Raw genomic sequence first — 24,377 nt, 5'->3', positions numbered from 1 at the left:
AATTACGATTCGGATTCGGATTCCTATATCTGGCGAATCTGATGAGCGGAATCGGGACTCAAAATTTTGTGGAATCACACCATTTGGAATCCGATTCTCAAGCTCCTGGAATCGCGCCAACTCTGTAGGTACCATAAATCGTAAATACATTTTTTTGAAATCTTGAACTGGTTTTGCTTTAATAAAACAAAAACTTATCATTGTTATTAATTATAAATAATTATTACATATATTATTTTTCTTTAATACTTAGTCACTTATCTATTAGTTTTTCTGTTTTTCAAATGAAAATTTTAAAATTTAAGATTGCCATTCAGAATTACTCAACAAAAGTAACAAAACAGTTGCAAATCAGCTGTTTTTTTTTCAAAAATTTTTCATTTTTGTAGTCACTTCTCAAATATTTCCTCTATTACCAGCACTGGTTGACATAAACATGCAAGGGACGAGGAGTGATAACAGTTATCAGTAAAAATAAAAACAAATGAAAAATTATATGGAATGAAAGATTTTCTCTTCATTCATTTTCCATTGGAATTGGAAATTTAAATATTTTTTCGGCAAGTGTTGAATTTTGACTTACACAATGTAGGCACATAAATGATTTGCAATCACGTACTACATACGTGAACTCGAAGAGTTTTCTCAGCTTATGGTATGTTGCTTGCCAGAGGAAACTGTCTCGAAATGTTTATTTTAATCTTTTCTTGTTTTACATGTATTTATGTTTAACACTACAATTTTCATTACTTATTATTTAATTTCACAGGAGAAGCTAAAGGTTCCAGAAATTTCATCAACTTATCAGAGATAATTGGTTTCGGTATAGCTGGGTAATGATAGATCAAACTTAGATTAAGAAAGCAACGTTGATTCCTCAGTTCGAAAAAATGCCTCTGCAAAGTAAACTTGAACTTATCTTAATATTATATCTTTCTTTAATTTTTCAACTTTTCACTTCACTCATTGTGGTGGTATTTTCTGTATTTAGCAAAGATGGCGAATTATAATATGGAGCAGTGTTGTGAAGAAATAAACGTGTATTTAGAAGTTCCTGTTTCTAGACTACTTTTAGAGAATAAATATCAGATATTGATAAACTATGAAAAGTGGGAATTCAGACGTAGAAAATAGTGAGTATTGGAATTTTCGGTTCCTATGTATGTATAAATAGGTATGTGCATTGTGAGTTGTTTTACTAATTGAATATTTTGTTCCTTATACTTAACGAACAGCTCTCATTTAGAAACATCGTCATTATAATGAATTTGCGTTGAAATCTTCGCACTTGGAAATATCTGCCCTTAATCAGAAATAGAATGAAGCGAATATGAAACCTAATTTGAGAAAAACTAATATGTTCAAGTTCGACACACCGAACTACTGAAAGTGTTACAATAAAATATCATAATTTCACCAACAACAACACTGATAGTGAGTTCGTTGCATTTCAATCACTTTTTTTTAGTTCGATATGAATGTTTTCTCTTATACATATGTACCTTGAAAAAATGTTTCAGTTTATGTGGAAGAAGAATACTATCGAGAGTGTCAGAAACTGAGGCCTACTTTCGAGAATCGTTGACTAGCAGTATCAACCGAAGATTTTCAACTTTTGATTTCTGGGACACGATCGACTCGCGCCTATGAATTTAGTTGGATTATACTAAAAAGAGATCGGTGAGAAACAAGCTTTGTTGTCCCGACAATTCGTAAACATTTTCATAAGTATGATATTTTACTATTAGGCTGAAGTGTTGTTCAAACAACATGAAAGTTGAAAGTACTAATAAGGAATTACCTACATATACAGAAATATGACTAATATTTTAATTACGAAAAACTTGTAACTTCTTAAAAGAGTGAAAACATCTCTGATACTTATATTTATCAATAATATTGTTCATCGTTGATTAGAAATTAGGCTTCAAATTTACTTCATTTTTATCGTTTTTCTGTTTTCAGTTGAACATGATGCACGAAACCGAGCAACGATGAAAGTGAATTACAGAACAACGTATGAGAAGTTTCCATCGATTCAAAACAGCTTCTGATCAATTGTATTATATTCGAAATTCTAGGCTCGCAATATTACGAATGAAATTTGAAACCATTCATACGGAATTTCAGAAAGTAAATTGTAAAATGAAAAAAGTATTGACAAAATATATATTTGGATATCTGAAAAGTGAAGATTATGATCCGTAAATTTTCTGTAACTGTATCCTTTTTTTTTTTTTTTTTTTTTCTAAAGAGCCTGTGATGAAAGAAAAACATTTTTTATTTCTTGAAACACAAATTTTCGAAAACTTTTGCCCTCGCTGCGCTCGGGCTTGTATTCTTTTTTTTCGGAATCAAGGTGGAAATTTCTATTAGAAAAATTATCAAATTTTCAGTCTACACCACCCCCCCTCCCTCAAAAACCTAAAAATAGCTTCTGCTTTAGAATGGGATCCAACATGATATCTGTCATGGGTTCGCATCGGCTCTCGACAGTCTTTTTTTTTTTTTTTTTTCTAAGGAAGTATTGTTTGATATTGAAAAGTTATGGCTACTGCCATATACAGTGAAATTTTTCTATTTTATGCTCTGCTAGTACTTATGTATACCTAAAAGTATGTTTTTCTGTTTATTTTTATGTTCTTTCAATTCAAAATTTCATTGAAAGTATCAAGACGTATCACGTTATAAATTTTGAAATTTTCTAATAAAGTATTTTGTGTTTTTTAGATAAATTGATTTTTTTTTGTGACTTCCTGATAGTTGAATAGGAAGTTGAAAATGATCGATTATCGTTGAAGAAGCACAAATGGTATTTATCCGATCATTGCTCTCTACTTGGATAGGTAAAAACATATTGAGCTACAGGGTGCACAGAAAATATGTATATCGAATACTCCAAAAATGAAGTTTTTTTTATTGAGAATGTAGGTTGGCAACGTGAACTAGATGCTTATGATTGATGGAATTTCATCACCACAATCCAACAACCAATCACGCATCGTTATTGTTATTCACTGTGACCAACCGAAATATTTAAGACAACATTTTTTTAAGAGTACCTACCTGAGTACTCGATATTTTATCTCACCAGCTGAAAAACACTCAACACTTTACAAACAAAAAAAACACATTCGATTTGACAGACAATTTTGTAAAACACAACCAGTAAAACAAAATAAGTTTGATTTTTTTTACACATATTTTCAGATTATTTTGAATTCCACTATAATCTGCTAGGGTAGTAGCTTTTGAAAATGTATTTTTCAGTTTACTAAATTTACTAAAAGAGAGAAGACTTTAAAGATTTTGTAGCCCTAAGTTTGTGGTTAGAATCTAAAAAGTGTTTTAAAATAAGATTTAAGACGATATTTATAAACAGCGGATTTCTTTTCAATTTTTTTAGCTAACGAATTAAAATTTCAATTTTTTTAAAATAGGTACCTAATATGTATATGAATACTTTAGAATCCAATCTCTCAATTTAATGATAAATCCACTTTTAAAAATTCAATCATGATCACTGAAAAATTAACTTTAAAAATCCTTACTTAGCCAAGCAAGTAACGTCTGTAACTGTAAATATGACCCTTGAAAAACGTTCAAAGCCAGATTTTCTAGAATTGGCGTACTTATTGATTTTAAAAAACATAGCTATAGCTAGGCTAACGGATCACTCGCGTAAAATAAACAGATAGGTATTTTGCCATTGATAAAAACGCCAACCTCAATAATCTATTTTGCTGAAACCGTTTCATTAACGATTAATCAGAGTTTTACGTTAAAATTATCGAATCATTGACGTAACAAGTTAGTTCAAAAATAAGTCAGCGAATTTTTTCGCTCCATACATAATGTAAATACATACATCGAAAATACAACTACATATTATGTAATAAATTCATTTTATTACAGGTAAATAATCATTTTATTCGTAAAAATTTCCACCATGGTTACACTGATATCAATTAAGAGGACATTTCGCCGTTATCCCACCACACCGGTTTAACTAAATAATTAAAACAATTACACCAAAATGACTAGTCATATTATTCAAACATGGTTTGAAAATATTTCTAGAAAAAATTAACATCAAACCAAACAAAACGCCGTCGATACTTTTGGAAATTCTTATTTATTGATCAGTATTACCAAATATAAGATGGTCGCCGAATCAACACCCTGTCGTTCTCACTTTCGTAATTATTTTCGCTCGCGTCTCTTCGTTGAAAATACAATCCGATAAATTTTTAATTTCATAAAATAAAACCATCGTATATTTTTATTTATTAAAAAAAAAAAATACATCTCTCCGTATAAAAAAATTCACCCAATAATAAAACCGATTTCCGCATATTTCAAATAAATAATCACTAGAAACGGAAACTCGGTAATTGGTCTATTTTAAATACGCTGATGGTAAATCCTCGCACGCTGATTGGTCGATTCGAATTCGTAGCTAGTTCGCGCCAACGATTGTTCAATACGGTCGTCTAACCCCCTCTTAAAGAATAACGCGAACCGTAAAGAACACTACAATACATTCTGTACGGTTCGTGTTCCCCTTTCCCCTAAATTGTGTCAATTCGTCGCTGCGTGTTAACTCTCATGCCGATCGAGTGTAGTTTTTTTGTTTATCTGTAATTTGCATCGTGTTTTTAATAATTATAACTTATTTATTACTATTTTAACTATGGAGAAACGTATCGAATTAGAGAAACGAGGAAGAGACGCCAAAGAAGTAAGTAAACATGTTGTAAATATTCTTAAATGACGAAAAAATATCGCCAGTTTCATGCTGTTGAGGAGGTTTTTCTTCGACAAAATTCACGGGTTAATTGTATATTAATAAGGAATAGTTATCTAGTGATTAATTAATCTTAACTAAGGTGTACGAGTTGATAATCGATTAATGTACGAGAGTATAGTTAGTGTTTGGTCAATTCGAATGTAGCTGAAGTTTAAGTACGTCTTGTGTTCGGTTTACTTTTCTATTTACATGCTTTATTATTATACTCGTTTCCATGTGATAATTACGTAGTATATAGGAAGTACTCGGTATTGTTTCGGTTCGAAATTTTAGTATTTTTTAAGTCATATTAGAGGCTACGAATGGAGTCTAGTAATTGGATATATGTTAGGTTCGATGTTATACGGTTCGATACAGTGTTTTATACGAGCACGTTACTTGTGTATTGATTACAAACAAATCACCTGTCATTAAATTGGCGCAACATTTTTATAATTGAGATAACTCTAGGTTATTGAAGATGATCATTACGAGCCTGAATGGTGTCTTCGAATAGTTCGGTCATCGATCAAGTTCGCCTAAATTTTGCTGAAATATTGTCCCAACTGATATGGACTACGAGTGAAAATACATTGTTGTCGTAGTAGAAAAGTCAATTGATTAATATGGGTAATGGTCGAAAAGCAGCCATTTTTAATTAATTGTACAGAGTGTCTTCGATAATCGAGATGTCGTTGGATCTGTACCGAATATATAGTAAATATCAGCACCTCTGTGGCAGCTTCGTATTGTTGATAATTATATAAACAATGGCGCGTGTCATGAGGTTAATTTTAAAGGTAAAACATTTCAAAGAACGCGACAACATGACAGTGTTGCAGACCATCGTTTCGCCTCTTTAATGGCTAAACTGTTTATCAGCGGTCTGGCTCTAGGTCTACCTTGGATGGTTTTTTTTTAGGCTAGAGAATGTGTAATCAGTGTTGTTTTTTTATATATAAATTTTTCACTCTGTAAAACTTGGCTTTTCTGACTGGTGAATCGAACCGTACGTAGTTTTTTACTCCATTGTTGGTGGTGGGAGGATGAAGTAAATGGTACATGAATTTTACGCCGGTTTTCGCCGTTCATTGCGTTGGTCTTGATATCCTTTCGAGGCTTTCGACAGCCATAACCGAAGAGTTTTTCCCCATTCTTTGGCCCAATTTTGTAGGTCGCCGAACCGATACGCTTTTTTGGATATGGCACACTAGCCTCGAGATTTCAAGTTCAAGTTCACGAGTTTAACGATCAACATTTTGCTAAGCTAAATATATCTTCTGGATAATTCACTGTTGAATAATATGCCTCGTAGAAAATATTGTTATTGAATTTGAGAGCTGTATTATTTTATTGATTTTTTTTTCTCCTTATTCGCCTACGTACGAGTACCTACTTTGAATAACACCTGTTTTTTGTTTTTTTTTTCGTTACAGATTACCGAGCTTTGCTTGGATAATTGCCGGAGTCCTAATATCGTCGGATTAACCGATGAATTCGTCAATCTAGAAACCCTCAGCTTGTCAAATGTTGGTCTCACCAGTCTCAAAGGATTCCCTAAATTACCGAATCTTAAAAAGGTAACGTATCGAACGATAGAGACTCGAACTCGATCAATACTCGAGTATTGTGTAACGTTTTTTGTCTAAATCATTCGTTCGTTTATTTTGTATCTAGTTGGAATTGAGCAAAAATAGGATTTCGAATGGATTAAGTGTTCTTCAGTCAAGCCCCAAGTTAAACTACCTTAATTTAAGCGGTAATAAAATTAAAGATTTGGAATCGCTGGAACCACTTGTAAGTATATTGGCCTATAGCATTCTGAATAAAATATACTCGAAATCTGGTCTAATCACGAATAATTCGCTTACAGAAAGAATGTAAAAATTTGAAAATCTTGGAAATCTGCAGTAACGAAGCTGCTTCCATTGAAAACTACAGAGAAAAATTGTTCAATCTTATTCCACAATTGAAAATTGTCGATGGGTAAGTGTATTTTTTTCGCTGTTTACGTTCGTATGATCTGTATTAATTGTATTTTTGCTGTAGGTATAACGCTAATCAAGAATCTGACGACAGTGAAGTCGACGAAGAGGAAATTAATGGTAATGGCGAAGAAGTGAGCTTCGATGGAGAAGATGGTACGATTATTGCAGCTAAATCGAGTATTAGGCTTGTTGGATTATTAGTTAATTATGTGTTTTTTTTTGGGATAGATGATGATGACGACGAAGATGGTGATGAGGAAGGAGCTGACGAAGAAGATGATGGCGATGATGGCGAGGAAGCCGAAGAAGAAGACGAAGATGATTTAGGTCTTGAAAGTGTTTACAAAGAAAACTTAGATGTAAGTTGGATCATCGAATGACGTAATAATTATTAGTCGTGGAGCCCGTTTAAGGATCTATTGTACCACCCCCCCCTTTATCCTCCGGGACAGATTTTTTTCTGAAAGGGAGAGTCCTAAGGAACATAGGAAAATTTCTAGCCCTTGTACTAAAAAAAAAAAGTGGCCCTAATTACAAAATGGCGGCCATTTTGATTGACAGGTCAGCCAAGCGTTCCAACGTAGGACTTGCACAAAATTTTTCAAACTGTTCAAAGGTAGATCGAATGATCGAGCAAAAATTCATCTCCTGTCAAAATTTCAAGTGCTAAAGTGCTTTTTTCGATTTTTGGTGAATTTTTGAAAATCAAGTTAAGGCCAAAAATGAGGGGGAAAAATAAAAATTTTACCAAATTGACCAAGAAAGCTGAAATTTGAGATACACCCTATTTTCGACATGCCAAATCGATTGGAAACTGTTTCAAACCGTTTTGAGCAGTTCTGGAGCCTCCAGCAGATTTTTGAAACTCGAAATTTCCACAAAATTTCATCAAAACTGAAGTTGTATAGCCGAACTTTACTCTGCAAACTAATTTCAATGCGGTACGAAGTACTGCAGGTAAATTTCAAGTTGTTTTGGAGCCTCCGGCGATTTTTTGAAAATTACTGGAACCTCCAGCAGATTTTTGAAACTTGAAATTTCCTCAACATTTCATCAAACGGAGATAGAAAGTCGAAATTCGTTCTGCAAACTAATTTCAATACGCTACGAAGTCGATTGCTGGTGGATTTCAAGTCGTTTTGGAGCCTCCAGCGACTTTTTGAAAGGTCGTATGGCGTTTTTTGGAAAATTGAAATTTCCAAAAAGTAGCTGGAAGCTTCAAAACCATTTGAAACTACCATGTAGTCAAATCCATATCGTATTGAAATTAGTTTGCGAAGAAAATTTCAGCTGGCCAACTCCATTTGCTCCAGTAATTTTCAAAAAGTCGCTGGAGGCTCCAAACTGATTTGAACCCACCTGAAGTCGTCTTCAGAGGGTGTTGAAATGGCGGCCATTTTGATTGACAGGTCAGCCGAAATCACAGATTTTGCGTTCCAACGTAGGTCTTGCACGAAATTTTTCAAACTGTACAACGGTAGGTCAAAAAATCAAGCAAAAATTTATCACCTGTCAAAATTTTAAGTGCTAAAGTGCGTTTTTCGATTTTTGGTGAATTTTTGAAAATCAAATTTAGGCCAAAAATAAGGGGAAAAATCAAAATTTTACCAAATTGACCAAAAAAGCTATAATTTGGGATACACCCTATTTTCGACATGCCAAATCGATTGAAAACTGTTTCAAACCGTTTTGAGCAGTTCTGGAGCCTCCAGTAGATTTTTGAAACTCGAAATTCCCACAAAATTTCATCAAAATGGAGTTGGAAAGCTGAAATGTATTCTGCAAACTAATTTAAATTCGCTACTAAGTACTGCAGATAAATTTCAAGTCGTTTTGGAGCCTTGGGCGACTTTTTGAAAATTACTGGAGCCTCCAGTAGATTTTTGAAACTTTAAATTTTCACAAAATTTCATCAAATGGAGATGGAAAGCTGAAATTTACTCTACACTCCAATTTTAACACCCTCTGAAGACGACTTCAGATGGGTTCAAATCATTTTCGAGCCTCCAGGGACTTTTTGAAAATTATTGGAGCCTCCAGTTGATTTTTGAAACTTTGAATTTTCACAAAATTTCATAAAATGAAGATGGAAAACTGAAATTTACTTCGCAAACTAATTTCAATACGATATGAAGTCGACTACATGGTGGTTTCAAATGCTTTTTAATGATTTTGAAACTTCCAGCTACTTTTTGGGAATTTCAATTTTCCAAAAAAACACCGTATGATCTCTCAACAAGTCGCTGGAGGCTGCAAAACGACATGAAATCCACCAGCAGACGACTTCGTAGCGTATTGAAATTAGTTTGCAGAATGAATTATGACTTTCCATCTCCGTTTGATGAAATTTTTAGGAAATTCGAAGTTTCTAAAATCTACTGGAGGTTCCAGTAATTTTCAAAAAATCGCTGGATGCTCCAAAACGACTTGAAATCCCCCTACAGTTGACTTCGTAGAGTATTGAAATTAGTTTGCAGAGTAAATTTCGGCTTTCCTTGTAGAAATTTCGAGTTTCAAAAATCTGCTGGAGGCTCCAGAACTGCTCAAAACTGTTGGAAACAGTTTCCAATCCATTTGGAATGTCAAAAATAGGGTGTATCCCAAATTTCAGCTTTCTTGGTCAATTTGGTAAAATTTTGATTTTTTTTCTTACATTTTGGCTAAAATTTGATTGATTTTTGAAAACTCACCAAAAATCGAAAAAAGCACTTTAGCTCTTAAAATTTTGACAAGTGATAAATTTTTGTTTGATCTTTCGACCTACCGATGTACAGTTTGAAAAATTTTGTGCAAGTTCTAAGTCGGAACGCAAAATCTGCGATTTCGGCTGACCTTTAGTAAGGCCACTTTTTTTTTAGTACAAGTGCTAGAAATGTTCCTCAGGACTCCCCCTTTAAAAAAAAATTGTCCCAGAGGATCGACGGTTGGGGGGGGGGTGCAATAGATCCTCAAGCGGGTTTCCCAATTATATTGAAATTTCTTCAAATACTTATACGACTCGATGTTGATTTCAGGAGGAAAGCGAAGGAGACGATTACGATGTAGAAGGAGATGGTGAAGACGATGACGATGGAGTTGAAGAAGAAGAAGAAAGCGAAAACGAAGGCGAAGATGAAAAAGAAGGTAACCTACTTCGTTTTTATAAAAATCATTCGAGTTATCAAACATTAATTTTCCAACTACAATAATATTCGAATTTTGTTTTATAGAAAGCGTAGTGCGCGGTAAAAAAAGAAAACACGATGATGAAGACGAAGGAGAATAATGTACTAATTAGGATTTAGGTTTTATGTTAAAATTTTTATCGATTAAGGATTTAAATTTAATTTTAATTAAAACAATTACGTTATTTATATCATAATAGATAGATATTCAGACAATCGCATGAACACTTTGAATGCTGGTCTCAGTAATTTTATGGCATTTACATCGTTTGAACTGTGTTCTCGGTTTTCCATCATCCATTTTTTTTTGGCAAGCTCCTCATTCCTCAAACACGAATTAACTAAATGTACGTAATTCAACGTTGAAATTTTTTAGACATTTTTTTTCTAACGAAGAACAATTTATTATTATAGCTGCAATACGATTAAGTAGTAGATTGAATAATATAATACGTTGCACATCATTTGAATTTTGTTAAATTTGTTAATTAAATTTCGCAGTTTTGTTACGAGTGTTTTTAAATGTATATTGTTTATTTGTTTACTTCAATTATAATTTATTTATTTATTTTTTTTCTATTATTAAATGTTCCTGACTAAACCAAAATTGTTCTGTTGTGGAGGTGTAATTTTTTTTTAAAGGCGATTTTTAATCATTGATGTAATTTGTCATAAAAAAATTCGATTTAAAAAACTCTGTATGAACCACAAGACGTTGAGAAGTAGTCGATCGTGGTGCATCATTTTTTTTTATATATTAGATTCTCGTAATCACCATTGTTGATACGTATAAATTTTGTTAATATCTCATTTTTATTTAAATTCCATCGTTTTTAATGTATTGTGTGTAAGGTCCAGTCTGGTTTTGAAAACTTGAATGATTGAGTAATTAAAAGCTTTAGGTTAATGTTTTTATTATTTTGTTTTACGGAAATTAATTTATGTATCATCTTTGTACAAATTTGCAACATTAAACGAACCAATAAAAAATCCAATGTTTTAAGAAGTACTCGACTATTAATTTTTCTAATGTGTTTTTATCTTGAATTCTTCTTGTCGGCGAATTTTTCTCCAGTTTTGACAGACTTTTTCAACTTTGAATTTTCACAACTCTATAATTTTGTTCTAAAATTGTGGTCATTTTTTTGCCTAAATTTTGGCCACATTTTTTTTATTTCAACAGTTTTTGTTTTGAGTTTGTGCTGTAAAAAAACAAGTGATTTTTTTTGTTCACATTTTTGTGGAATTGTGATTTTTCTTCTTCCAAAAATCACGATTTCCTTTAAATTTTGATATTTTTTTCGTGAAGGGAGGGGAAGCTTCTTCAAGATTCGATGACTTTGTCTTTTTTTTTAAACTTCGTCTTTTGTGATGGATTTTTCTGCATCTTTATATATCTTTCATTCGTTAATCCCTCTTTTTTTTCCTCTTCCCTTCCAGTTTTGAGGGAAAGTCTTCCGGATTTCCTCTCTCTTTGAACAATTTTTTTTCAAGCTCGAATTATTTTTCTCTTTTCAATTTTCTTGAGTTTTGCTAGAAATTTTTCGATGATTTTTCTCGAAAAATTTTTGATTAATTTCCGAATTGATGCCTAATTTTAATTCTCGTCAGTTTTCTGTTCTGAATTCTTAATGATTATTGCTGAACTGAATAATTTTTGAACCTCGTGATTTTCTTCAACTTTTCAAATTTTGACAAAACTCTGTTTTTTGGTTCATTTTGAATTTCGCTCTTGAGTTTTATTCTTAGGGACTTATGCTTTTGATTAGAAGAAGATCACAAAGAAGTTTTCCGACTTTATTTTTTGACTATTTTTTTTCTCTCCAGATGTTGATCTTTGCTCTGCTTCTTGTTTTGATCATTTTCTCTCAATTTCAATAATTTTGTCATCTTTTTTTCATTTTTTTATTCGAATCGTGTCAATTTTTGACAGTTTTGATGGAGGATGTTTTTTCTTTTTGAAGCAAGGTACATTTTTTGTATTCGAATTTTTAAAATGATTTTCACAAATCAATTTTTTTTCTAAATTTGGATTGCAATTTCCCTCCTTCCCCGCCGCCGTGTACTGTTGATTTTAATAAGTTTCCCGTTTTAAAATAATTCTGATTTATGGATTTTTTTCTACAAGTTATTATTTATTATTTCTCAACATTCGAATAATTTTTTTTTCATCAAATCCTCGCTCATGTTAACATTTCTGCTATTTTACAATTGGTATTTTTGTGTTTGATTTTTTGAAATGATTTTGAATAAAAGATTAAAATTTGTTCCTCCCTGTATCAAAAGGCTTCCCCCTTTTCTTTCAATTTTGCAATTTTATCAGCAGTGTAACACATTTTTCGATTACGTTTCCGGAATCCAATATTTTTTTCATGCTTTATTCTTTTTGCATTTAGATCTACGAGTAGTGAATACTTTCGAAATGTTAATAATTTTATTATCTGTTTTGAGCTTTTGCCAATTTTTTTTTTCAAAAATGGTTTTTATTCGAATTTTGATGTTTTATGAAAAAACTGCTATCGAAATTTCCGTTTTGTTTTGTTTTTTTTTTTGTAATCTAAAATGCATTGAAGTTTTTTGTCGCTACTTTTTTTTGCATTAAAATTTTTTGTTCAACTTTTTGGTTACTTTTTCTTGCTTTTTTAGTTACTAAGTAAAGTTACTTACATCGATTTTAAGGGTCAAGAATATACCAACAGGTTAATAGAAATCAACAAGCAAAAATTCATAAGATTTATTGACAAATTGGTAGCCATATCTCAATAAAAAAGTTCACACTGATGCAACAGAATTCTTAATTCTACAACTAACTTAAGAATTGAAGATGATTGAAAAGAAAAAAATTCAGAAAAACAGGAAATTATAGAAATAACATCATCTTACAAGGGAACTTCTTGAAGTGTCACACTCCGATTTGAACGGGGCTGCGATTTTTGAAAAGAGCATAGTCTAAAATCCCCAAAACCAAATTTTCAGCTGCCCAAGTTCATTTTTCGATTTTTGGCGAATTTTTGAAAAATCAAAATTGACTGTTTTTGGCGATTTATGCTTTTTTAAAAAAGAGTACATACTTGGTCAATAAAAATGGTCAAAATAAGTCCTAAAACTAATATTAATTACCCAAATCCAAATTTCACCATTTCCAGCCATTCTGGAGCCTCCAGCGCGATTTTTCAATTTCTCCAGAATTTTGAATTTGCTCCAGAAGGCGTGAATATGAAGTTGGGCAGCTAAAAATCGAGTTGTATATTAACTACACTCGACCTGTTTAACAAGTTTATCCACATTTGAGCGGATTTTGATAGTGACTCCTCAAAAGTGGCTTTTTGACCAGCTTTTCCAAAATTAAAAAATCCAAAAAATCGAAAGATGCCGGTTTGTGTGGAAATTTTTGAAATTCACGCGAATCGCTGTATTTTGTCCAAAACTAACCCCCGGAGTGCAAATTCTACTATTTCCAGCCGTTTTGGAGCGAGAGTGACACCTCAAAAAACCACTCTTGAGGTGTCACACTCAAAATCCGGTCAAATATGAATAAACTCGTTAAACATGTCGAGTACAACTCGATTTTTAGCTGCCCAACTGAATATTCACGCCTACTGGAGCAAATTAAAAATTCTGGAAAAATTGAAAAATCGCGCTGGAGGCTCCAGAATGGCTGGAAATGGTGAAATTTGGATTTGGGTGATTAATAAAGTACGTAATTTAAAAAAAAAAAAAAACATAAATCGCTAAAAACAGTCAATTTTGAATTTTCAAAAATTCGCCAAAAATCGATAAATGAACTTGGTCAGCTGAAAATTTGATAATGAAATGAGGGTTTTAGACTATGCTCTTTCCAAAAATCGCAGTCCCGTTCTAATCGGAGTGTGACACCTCAAGAGGTTCCCTTGTGAGATAAGGTACTTATTCAAAATTTTAAAAAAGAACATCTTCATCGTTTCTCAAACACGTTTCCTCGAAAATTAACAAGAAATCGTGCTTACCGCCCTTACCGGCATCAGTTCCGAAAATATTCCGAACGCATCCGAACATTTCCGAAGTCGGAACGTACCCCCTCCTTCTCCTTTTTCCGGTTAAAAAAAATTGCTGTTCCTGTTCGCCGTTCGGTTGAGTCCGTCTTACGTCACGGAAAGTGGAAACCGAAACTGAAACGAATACAATTGCAGTTTTGTTTTTTTTTTCATCCCCAATCCCCCAATCAACCACAAGTCAAGGGGGTAAGAGGGGTGGTACAGAAAAAAAGAAAGGAGAACAACAAAACTTTCATCGGAAGTTCGGAAGTGCGTAGTGAAAAAGTGAAGTTTTCGGGGTTCGAACTTTTGAAAGTTTCAAGTTTGGCAAGTTCCATGCTTAAATTTTTTTCTGTACTTGTTCGTTTGTTTCATAATTAGCGTCGTGTGAATCGTATTGAGTTTGCCATACATGAATAGTCGAACACTACCTAAATATAAGTTGCTGATTTTGTGCTTTTGAAAATCCGAAAGAAATTGATACCATCATTCATTCATCACTCTGTCTGTATTCGTTGCCAAACTTGCGGTCAATTTTCTCCTTGCTGGATTAACGTTTCTTTATTCTACGTGATTTCATCTCATAATTATTATGCTGTGATCTAGAATAAGTAATAATTGTGCCATCTACTAAGAAAAATATCAACCTAGATAAATTCATTTTTAATGGCAGCAAAAATCAAATTAATCGATCCACCGAGCTCCGCCAGTTCCGAAAGGTAAAAGTATTTTCATCGTTGATGTAAAATGTTGAAAATTGTTTGTAACACGTTGTATGTACTAAAAATTCCATCTCTTGTGTCGTTTTTTTATCCAGTGATTGTAATGATCGAGAAAACGCTATCCTCAACGATCACGATATATTAGAAGAAGGCGAAGATGCAGATGAGAAAAATGGTATCGACGAAGCCGATCTTTCTGTTCGACCACTGTCGCCTAAATCAAGTAAAAACAAATAAAAAATAAGATCTACTTTGCAATCGGAGTAAAAACACAGCTTTCTTCATTCCAGGTTCTAGGGGAAGCAGCAGGCAAAAGATAGCTGTACCGAACCAGTCTATAAAGAAAACCGTCTCCGAATCTGTATTGACATCGCAGAAACGAACTATTTACACAGCTGGTCGTCCACCATGGTACAATACCGCTGGTCAACAAGTAGAACCTTTCGTAATAGGTGACTATAATAGATAATGGCTATTCGAATTTAACCTGCCCTCGTTTAATTTTACTAACGTCCCATTCTGCCTTATTTCTCACAGGCATTTGTGGTGGCAGTGCATCTGGTAAAACTACGGTAGCTCGACTAATCATCGAAGAATTAGACGTCCCTTGGGTGACTTTGTTAAGCTTAGATTCTTTTTACAAAGTTGGTTTCTAGTTTTCTCTCAGTAATACTAACGGTAGCTTACTGATTTCGCTCGTCGTTGTAACATTTGTACGGTGAAAATAACACACTTGGGTTGTTCCAGGGTATTACGAGCGAAGAAGAGGTGGAATTATGTCGACGATGCGAGTATAACTTCGATCATCCGGATGCTTTCGATTTTGATTTATTAATTTCTACGCTGCAGCGTTTGAAAGAAGGCAAAAAAGTCGATGTTCCTATTTACAATTTCGTCACCCATAAACGCGAAGCCAGAACTGTAAGATTTATTCGGAATTGTATCATTCGTATTAGCTAAATATTCGAAAAGGTATTCTGTAATCGTATCGATTAGATTTTCGATAACGTTCGCGTGATTCAAGGGCACCATAGATGAACTCAGTCGCGTGCTGCGACGATTACCTTCTGTATTTCCTCCATTGACAACGTCTTAAAGAAAAAAATCAATTGAAATATTTTAGAAATCGATACAAATACATTGTAACGAGCAATGTTACCGATAAAATTCGATAACGATCTCGCCTATCGCGCGACTACAATTGTACGAGTTATCGATTAGTTGAGGTCATTGATGCAAAAACAATCGCGATAACAGCATCCGCGTACGTTACCTTACTTTACTTTGAGCTTATTCGACTGTTTATTGATCAACTTGATGATTGTTCTCGTAAATTTACTATGAAGAGATAGAGGTACGCTAGTTCATTCATATTTCGGTTATCGATTTAGCGAAACTAGTACGAAATTTGAACTTTCTAATCTCGAAACAATTGAACCTATTCCATCATAACAAACGTTTGCGAGTGGAAAAATATACAGCTAATAGAATCGATCGATATATTACTATGTAATTATGAATTTGAGAAATAGTTCAACTTTTTGTTCACACCGCCATCGTAAACCGAATGTTTTTCTACGTTATTTTTATTGTTGATAAATAAAACGTTATGTAACGATGAATTATTTCGATTGTTACAGAAAACAATGTACGGCGCTAACGTGGTCGTATTCGAAGGAATTTTAGCTTTTCATAATTCAGAAGTAGTGAAGGTGAGATTTAATTTTGTATTTTAATCGTTGCTAGTAACCTGTGAAGCGAGATTGTGATTTAGATTGTACCTTACCTACGTTTCGTTGAGTCAGCAATTACCTATTCTTGGTCTCTTTGATGTACCTACTTGGTCGATTTCCATTTCCACGAAAATCGTCTTGATGGAAAATCTCAGGTAGATATTTACACGAATTGAAAATTGTACGTACAAAACGATGCATGTATACGATTGATAAATATACGGATAGGGAAAGAGGTTATCGCATCGCTGAGGTACTTAAACCATGATCAGCCATCGAAAAGATATGTTTAAAATTGAAAAGTATGTTGTTTTTAATTATCGAGTTTAAAATAATTACCCTACGATGAGGTACTAAAAAAAACGTACTAATATAATCTTATTATAATTTTCGATAGCTCGTTTCTCGAAGCGAATTTTGTTGTGTAATTTTGATTAATTTTTGTCAAGATGCTGGATATGAAGATATTTGTGGATACCGATGCGGATGTACGATTGGCCAGACGAATGAAACGCGACATTATCCAACGTGGAAGAGACTTAAATGGCGTACTTAAACAATACATTCGGTTCGTGAGACCGGCATTTTTACATTATATCGCTCCGGGCATGGCGCACGCCGATATCATCGTGCCTAGAGGTGGCGAAAATACTGTAGCTATTCATTTGATTGTTCAACATGTACACTCTCAATTGCAACAGGTGATTTGATTCGCTGAATTTAGTATTTCAATGTACCTTTCTATAATTATTATTGGTTATCGAGAGCATATTAAGCTAAATGGTGCCATAAAATGTCAATGCTTGGGGAGCTTGAACCCCCCCCCTCTCACTCCGATCATCTGATACAATTTTTTGCTTAAAGGGCACCACATCCCAAGGAACATTTTATTGCAAAATTGCCAACAAAAAAGTTGGCTTTATTAACAAAATGGCGACCATTTTGATTGACAGGTCAGCCGAAATCGCCAATTTTGCTTTCCAACATAAGACTCGCAAGAAATTTTTTGAACTGGACAAAACTAGATCGAAAGAGCATGCAAAAATTCATCATTAGCCAAAATTTCAAGTACTAGAGTGCATTTTTCGATTTTTGGTGAATTTTTGAAAATCAAATTTATGCCAAAAAAAGATAGAGAAAAAATTCGAAATTTTACCAAATTGACCTAGAAAGCTGAATTTTGAGATATACCATATTTTCGACCCGCCAAATCGGTTGGAAACAGTTTCGACTCGTTTTGAGCCGTTCTGGAATTTCTAGAAAATTTTTGAATCTTGAAATTTCAGCAAAATTTTATCAAAAACACTGTTGGAAAGCCGAAATTTATTCTGTAAACTAATTTCAATACGCTATGAAGTCAACTGCGGATGGATTTCAATTTTCGGGTCGTTTTGGAGCCTCCAAAGACTTTTTGAAAACTGCTGGAACCTCCACTAGATTTTTAGCAAGATTTTGAGAATTTTAAAATGAACCGTTTTGAAATTGTTTGCAAAAAACCACAATTTTTAGAAAATGCTAAAAATTTTGTCTATTTTTTGGAAAAGCAAGATTTTTTAACAGTTTTTCATGAAAAACAACACTTTGAAAATTTAAGCAAAATTCAAAAAAAAAATGATCGTTTTTGGGAATTTTAGGAAAAAAGGAGAGACTTTTGAGTGACTTTTGAAAAAAATTAAACTTCAGCAATTTTTTAATAAAAAGTGAGCATTTTTGTCAAAAAAACAAGACTGATAATTTTATAGCAAAAAGCAAAACTTTTTGGCAATCATTGGCAAAAACCGACACTTTTTTGCAATTTTTGTAAAATAAGCGAGGATTTTGGATAATGCTTGAAAGAAAGTTACTTTTTGAAATTTTTTGCCAAGAAATGGCAACTTTAAGGTATTTTTAGTAAAATGCAAAATTTTTTGTCAATTTTTGAAAAATCAATTTTTTTGACAATTAGCAAAAATCGACACTTTTTTGCCATTTTTGTGAACAAATTGAGAGTTTTGGATAATGTTTGGAAGAAAGTTACTTCTTAAAATTTGTTTACCAAAAAACAACTTTTAGCTGTTTTTAGAAAATACAAACATTTTTGTAAATTTTTAGAATGGCAAGATTTTCAACAATTTTTTGTGAAAAACAAATTTTTGCATAAAGTCAAGAAACTGATCGTTTTCGGAAATTTTGAGCAAAAAGGAGAGGCTTCTGAGTAACTTGGAAAAAAAAAATTAGACTTGAGCAATTTTTAATAAAAAGTGAGAATTTATGTCAAAAAAACAAGACTTTGACAATTGTAGCAAAAAGCAAAACTTTTTGGCTATCATTGGAAAAAACTGACAACTTTTGTAAAAAGTGGCGAGTTTTGGTTAATTTTTGAAAAAAAGTTACTTTTTGGAATTTTTTTGCAAAAAAACGACAATTTTTAGCCAGTTTACTAAAGAGTAAAATTATTTGCCACTTTTTGAAAACACAAAAATTGTTGACAATTTTAACACGAAGCAGATTTTTTTGCAATCATTGGCAAAAAACAATAAGTTTTTGCAATTTTCCAGAAAAAAACGAAAAGCAAGAAATTTGAGTTTTGGATAAATAATTTTTAAAAAAAAGTAACTTTTTGAATTTTTTTGCAAAAAACGACATCTTTTAGCTGTTTTTAGAAAATGCAAAAATGTTTGTCAATTTTTGAAAAAATCAGTACTTTTTGACAATTCTTGAAAAATCAATATTTTTTGACAATTTTTGAAAAATCAATATTTTTTGACAATTTTTTATGAGAAACACCCCTTTGAAAATTTAGCAAAAATCAAAAAAGCAGATTGTTTTTAAAAATTTTGGGCAAAAAAAACTTCTGCACGATTTTTTAAAAATTGAGTCCTAAGTTATAGCTATTTTTAATAAAAAGTGAGAATTTTTGTCAAAAAAAAATATTGATAATTTTAGCAAAAAGCAGAACTTTTTCGGAATCATTGGCAAAAAAAGACACTTTTTTGCAAGTTTTGGAAAAAATCAAAAGGTTTGGATATTGTTTTAAAAAAAATTCTTTTTGAAATTATTTCCCAAAAACCGACAATTTCAAGCTGTTTTTAGAAATTTTACAGATTTTTGCCAATTTTTGGAAAGACAAGACTTTTGACAATTTTTTGTGAAAAACGACACTGAAAGTTTTAGCAAAAAGCCATAAAACTGATCATTTTTGGAAATTTTGAGCAAGAAGAAAAGACTTTTGAGTGACTTGAAAAAAACATTAGACTTTAGCAATTTTTAATAAAAAGTGAAAATTTTTGTCAAAACAACGAGAGTTTTGAATAATTTTTTTAAAAAAAGTCAATTTTTAAAATTTTTTGAAAAAAGTTACTTACTTAGTTTTTAAATTTTTAAAAAAATAGTCACTTTAAAAAAGGTTACTTTTAGGAATTTTTTTCAAGTCATTTTTTGGAATTTTTTGAAAAATGGTTACTTTTTGGAATCTTTTTGCATAAAGGACATTTTTTAGCCATTTTGCTGAAAAACAACATTTTTTGCCAATTTGTGAAAACACAAGAATTGTTGACAATTTTAGCAGGAAGCAGAAATTTTTAGCAATCATTGGCAAAAAACGACCCGTTTTTGACATTTTCAAGAAAAAAGCAAAATTTTTGATGATTTTTGGAAAAAAAACATTATTTGAAGAAATTTTGTTGAATAAGTTTCAAAAATCTGCTGGGGGCTCCAGAGCTGCTCGAAGCGGTTTGAAACAGTTTCTAATCGATTTGGCAGGTCGAAAATATGGAATATTCCAAATTTCAGCTTTCTAGGTCAATTTGGTGAAATTTTCATTTTTCCCCTCATTTTTAACCTGAATTTGATTTTCAAAAATTTACCAAAAATTAAAAAATGCACTTTAGCACTTGAAATTTTGGCATGCCTTTTCGATCCAGCTCTGTCCAGTTCAAAAAATTTCTTGCGAGTCCTATGTCGGAAAGAAAAATCTGCAATTTCGGCTGACCTGTCCATCAAAATGGTCGCCATTTTGTTAATGAGGCCAACTTTTTTTTGACAAATTTGCTTCAAAATGTTCCTCGGAATGTTCCGGACTAAGAATAATTAATTACCATAGAAGGCTGAAACAGAAAAACGTCGTTTGAGAAAAAATTCATGACGTATGATTTAATTGAAACGGAGTAACGGTGCAGGCCTCGTTATGGTATTCGTTTTTTCGTGTGAAAATGCAACACGCAGCGTTTAATTAGTTCAAAATGTTCAAATAGTATACTATTCATGTTGCCAAGTTAAAATGCTGACGCAGGTTTTATATTCTGTTTCAGCGCGGATTCGCACTTCGAGAATCGTTGGCGATGCTAAATAAAGGTCAACCATTACCCGGCTCATTGTACATATTAACCGTGACACCTCAAATCAAAGGTTTGCATACTTTCATTAGGAATAAGGATACGCCTCGTGATGAATTCGTATTTTATTCTCAACGCTTGATGAGACTGGTTATCGAATACGCGCTATCTTTGTTACCGTTCAAAGTAAGCAGAAAACAATCGAGGAATTCACTCCAACGAAAACAAATTGCTACGTTAATGAGAATTACCTATTTTAATTTCTATATAAATTTGGGTTTAGGATGTGATGGTTGAAACTCCGCAAGGTGTACCGTACCGAGGCAAGAGATGCACGGTGGATAAGATCTGCGGTGTATCGATATTACGAGCCGGTGAAACGATGGAACAAGCATTCTGTGATGTGTGTAAAGATACTCGTATCGGGAAGATATTAATCCAAACGAATCGAGTTACCGGTGAACCGGAGGTAAAAATTGAACAGCCTAACTCATCTCACGTCTTTCTGCCCTCTTATCACTATAAATACAATTATTCCTATCAAAATTGATTTTCAGCTGTACTATCTACGACTACCTAAGGATATAAAAGACTACATGGTGATCCTGATGGATGCAACTGTCGCTACCGGTGCCGCTGCTATGATGGCCATTCGCGTTTTACTCGATCACGATGTTCCCGAAGAGAATATTCTGATAGTGTCTCTTTTAATGGCTGAATCTGGTAAGCAAAAAACTGGTCCTTCGTCGTTGAGTAAATTTTCATCTGTATTAATTTTGATAAAATTTCAACACAGGCGTTCACACAATCGCGTACGCTTTCCCTCAAGTCAGAATAGTTACAACAGCTGTAGACCCGGAAGTAAACGAGAAATTCTACGTATTGCCAGGTATCGGTAACTTCGGCGATAGGTATTTTGGTACTGAACCGGAATCGTTCTGAATCCTTCAACTCGAACCCAAGTTATTATTGTGCACGGCCGCAAAAAAAAATGTTGTATATCGTCAGTTTTGTTTTGTTAGTAGGTACACAGAAAATACGCAACTTTTTTTTTTTTTAACATAATATTTCAATTTAAGGTCGCCGTTGGAATGCAACTGAAACTTTAGTTACCTGAAAAAAAACAACAGTGAATTTTACGTTTCAATTTTAAAACTGTATTATAAATTTGTGAGCATTTGGCAGTTGTTTGTGCTACATTTCATTGTTCTTCCTTGATCGCATTTTTTTTCTCGCGAGTGTTTTTCTTTCTTCAACCTTCGTCTATTCTGTTGTGTGTTTTTTTGTGTGTGTTTGAGCGTGATGTGATGTGGTAATAATACATATGTGCCGTGTAAATGTGATGTACGATGAAACTGTGTAATTATTTAAGATTAGTTGAAAATTTTTCAGTATTGTTTGTGTGTTGAATTAATAAATGGTATTTTGCTACCAATGATACTGAGTTATTCGAATTTATCGTTTTCAGGATATCAGCAAATTACACAGATATAGACGGAGACGATCCTTTTTTCTCCAATGTTCTTCAGGGCTGCGAGAGTATCGGACCCCCCCCCCCCATAACTGCTCTTGCCCTACTTTGCTCCAACTCTTCTGAGCATTCCATCTACTCCTACTCTTAGTCTGCTCTTACTCTCTCCAGCCTTAAACATGCTCCTACATCGCAGATTTTGCTTTCCAACTTGAGAATCGCACGAAATTTTTTGAACTGAACAAAACTAGGTCGAAAGAGCATGCAACATTTATCACCAGCTAAAATTTCAAGTGCTAAATTGCATTTTTCGATTTTTGGTAAATTTTTAAAAATCAAAATTTATGCCAAAAATGAGAAAAAATATCAAAATTTTACCAAATTGACCTAGAAAGCTGAAATTTGGGATATGCCCTATTTTCGACCTGCCAAATTGATTGGAAACGGTCTCAACCCGTTTTGAACAGCTGTGGAGTCTCCAGCATATTTTTGAAACTTGAAATTACCACAAAATTTCTTCAAATGCAGTTGGGAAGCCGAAATTTATTTTATAAACTAATTTCTATACGCTATGAAGTCGACTGCAGGCGGATTTCAAGTCGTTTTGAAGCCCCTAGCAACTTTTTGAAACCCACTGGAGAATCCAGTAGATTTTTTATTTTTGTCAATTTTTGACAAAAAGCAAGATTTTGAGAATTTTAGTACAAAAAGCAGTATTTTTTTGGCATTTATTGGCAAAAAATGACACTTTTACGAAATCGTTGTCAAATAAAGCAAAATTTTGAACAATTTTTTAAAAAAATGTATCGTTTTGAAATTGTTTGCAAAAAAACGACAATTTTTAGCTGTTTTTAGAAAATGCAATAATGTTTGTCTTTTTTTTTGGAAAAACAAGATTTTTTAAAACAATATTTCATGAAAAACAACACTTTGAAAATTTTAGCAAAAATTTAAAAAAATTATCGTTTTTGAGAATTTTGGGCAAAAATGAAAAACTTTTGAGTGACTGTTGAAAAAAAATTAGACTAGCAATTTTTAATAAAAAGTGAGCATTTTAGTCAAAAAAACAAGACTGATAATTATAGAAAAAAACAAAACTTCTTGGCAATCTTTGGCAAAAAACGACACTTTTTTGCAATTTTTGTGAAAAAAGCGAGAATTTTGATTGATGTTTAAAAGAAAGTTATTTTTTGACATTTTTTGTCAAGAAATGGCAACTTTAAGCTGTTTTTAGTAAATACAAAAGAAAGCAACTTTTTAACATTTTTTACCAAAAAATGCAAAAATCAATTTTTAGAAAGCCAAGATTTTGAAGAATTTTTTGTAAAAACAATACATTGACAATTTTAGCAAAAAGTCAAGAAACGGGTCGTTTTTGGAAATTTTGAGCAAAAAGGATAGGCTTCTGACTTCTGAGTAACTTTTTAAAAAAAATTAGACTTGAGCAATTTTTGATAAAAAGTGAGAATTCATGTCAAAAAAACAAATCTTTGAGAATTACCTATAGCAAAAAGCAAAACTTTTTGGCTAACATTGGCAAAAAAATGGCAATTTTTGTAAAAAAAAAGCAAGTTTGGGTTAATTTTTGAAAAAAGTTACTTTTAGAAAATTGTTTGCAAAAAAACGACAATTTTTAGCCTTTTTCCTAAAATGCAAAATTTTTTGCCAATTTTTGAAAACACTAAAATTGTTGACAATTTAAGCAGGAAGCAGAATTTTTTGCAATCATAAAAAAAGAACGACAAGTTTTTGCAATTTTCAAGAAAAAAGCAAAATTTTTAATAATTTTTGGAAAAAGTAAGAGTTTTGAGTTTTGGATAATATTTGAAAAAAGTTACTTTTTGAGTTTTTGAATTTTTTTGCAAAAAACAACAACTTTCAGCTGTTTTTAGAAAATTTAAAAATTTTTGTCAATTTTTGATAAACCAATATTTTTTGACAATTTTTCATGAAAAACGCCCCTTTGAAAATTTAGCAAAAGTACAAGAAAAACTGATTGTTTTTGGAAATTTTGAGCAAACAGAAGAGACTTCCGAGTGACCTCTTGAAAAATTCAGCCTTGGTAGCAATTTTTATTTAGATAAAAGTGAGAATTTTTGTCAAAAAAAAAACAAGACTTTGATAATTATAGCAAAATGCAAAACTATTTGGCTGTAATTGGCAAAAAATGGCACTTTTTTGCAA

The 24,377-nt window shown here is 32.4% G+C and overlaps 2 protein-coding genes and 1 long non-coding RNA gene across 3 annotated transcripts; all 3 read left to right on the top strand.

Moving 5' to 3' along the window:
* The first annotated feature begins 458 nt into the window (after positions 1-458).
* Positions 459-2,748, top strand: LOC135849949 (uncharacterized). Its single transcript, XR_010559629.1, has 6 exons — positions 459-655; positions 770-903; positions 992-1,133; positions 1,236-1,434; positions 1,521-1,680; positions 1,966-2,748. It is a non-coding gene; the product is annotated as an uncharacterized LOC135849949 (long non-coding RNA).
* Positions 2,749-4,555: 1,807 nt separating this feature from the next.
* On the top strand, positions 4,556-10,947 carry LOC135849948 (acidic leucine-rich nuclear phosphoprotein 32 family member A-like). The gene is made up of 8 exons (XM_065370613.1): positions 4,556-4,741; positions 6,226-6,369; positions 6,467-6,586; positions 6,663-6,775; positions 6,839-6,930; positions 7,006-7,136; positions 9,792-9,900; positions 9,987-10,947. Exons 1-8 carry the CDS (start codon positions 4,694-4,696, stop codon positions 10,040-10,042), a joined length of 813 nt encoding a protein of 270 aa, XP_065226685.1. The 5' UTR covers positions 4,556-4,693; the 3' UTR covers positions 10,043-10,947.
* A 3,222-nt stretch (positions 10,948-14,169) lies between these two features.
* Positions 14,170-22,158, top strand: LOC135849947 (uridine-cytidine kinase-like 1). The gene is made up of 11 exons (XM_065370612.1): positions 14,170-14,673; positions 14,772-14,899; positions 14,967-15,128; positions 15,214-15,320; positions 15,424-15,597; positions 16,317-16,388; positions 16,859-17,110; positions 20,699-20,908; positions 21,006-21,191; positions 21,280-21,445; positions 21,519-22,158. The coding sequence occupies exons 1-11, from the start codon at positions 14,621-14,623 to the stop codon at positions 21,662-21,664; spliced, it is 1,656 nt and encodes a 551-aa protein (XP_065226684.1). The 5' UTR covers positions 14,170-14,620; the 3' UTR covers positions 21,665-22,158.
* Positions 22,159-24,377: the final 2,219 nt, after the last annotated feature.

The sequence above is a fragment of the Planococcus citri genome, chromosome 1 (genome assembly GCF_950023065.1).
Source record: "Planococcus citri chromosome 1, ihPlaCitr1.1, whole genome shotgun sequence".
In the NCBI taxonomy this organism is placed as follows: Eukaryota; Metazoa; Arthropoda; class Insecta; order Hemiptera; family Pseudococcidae; genus Planococcus; species Planococcus citri.
Note: the sequence above shows the minus strand (reverse complement) of the source record. Positions and strands in the feature narration are given on the sequence as shown.

What these genes read in the sequence shown, in the direction of transcription:
- LOC135849948 (XM_065370613.1), top strand. Translation starts at nt 4,694, where the DNA reads ATGGAGAAACGTATCGAATTAGAGAAACGAGGAAGAGACGCCAAAGAA. An exon ending in TGGAATCGCTGGAACCACTT is followed by an intron (nt 6,587 to 6,662) that starts GTAAGTATATTG and finishes ATTCGCTTACAG; the next exon opens with AAAGAATGTAAAAATTTGAA. An exon ending in GAGCTTCGATGGAGAAGATG is followed by an intron (nt 6,931 to 7,005) that starts GTACGATTATTG and finishes TTTTTGGGATAG; the next exon opens with ATGATGATGACGACGAAGAT.
- LOC135849947 (XM_065370612.1), top strand. Translation starts at nt 14,621, where the DNA reads ATGGCAGCAAAAATCAAATTAATCGATCCACCGAGCTCCGCCAGTTCC. An exon ending in TACACTCTCAATTGCAACAG is followed by an intron (nt 17,111 to 20,698) that starts GTGATTTGATTC and finishes ATTCTGTTTCAG; the next exon opens with CGCGGATTCGCACTTCGAGA. An exon ending in GAGTTACCGGTGAACCGGAG is followed by an intron (nt 21,192 to 21,279) that starts GTAAAAATTGAA and finishes ATTGATTTTCAG; the next exon opens with CTGTACTATCTACGACTACC.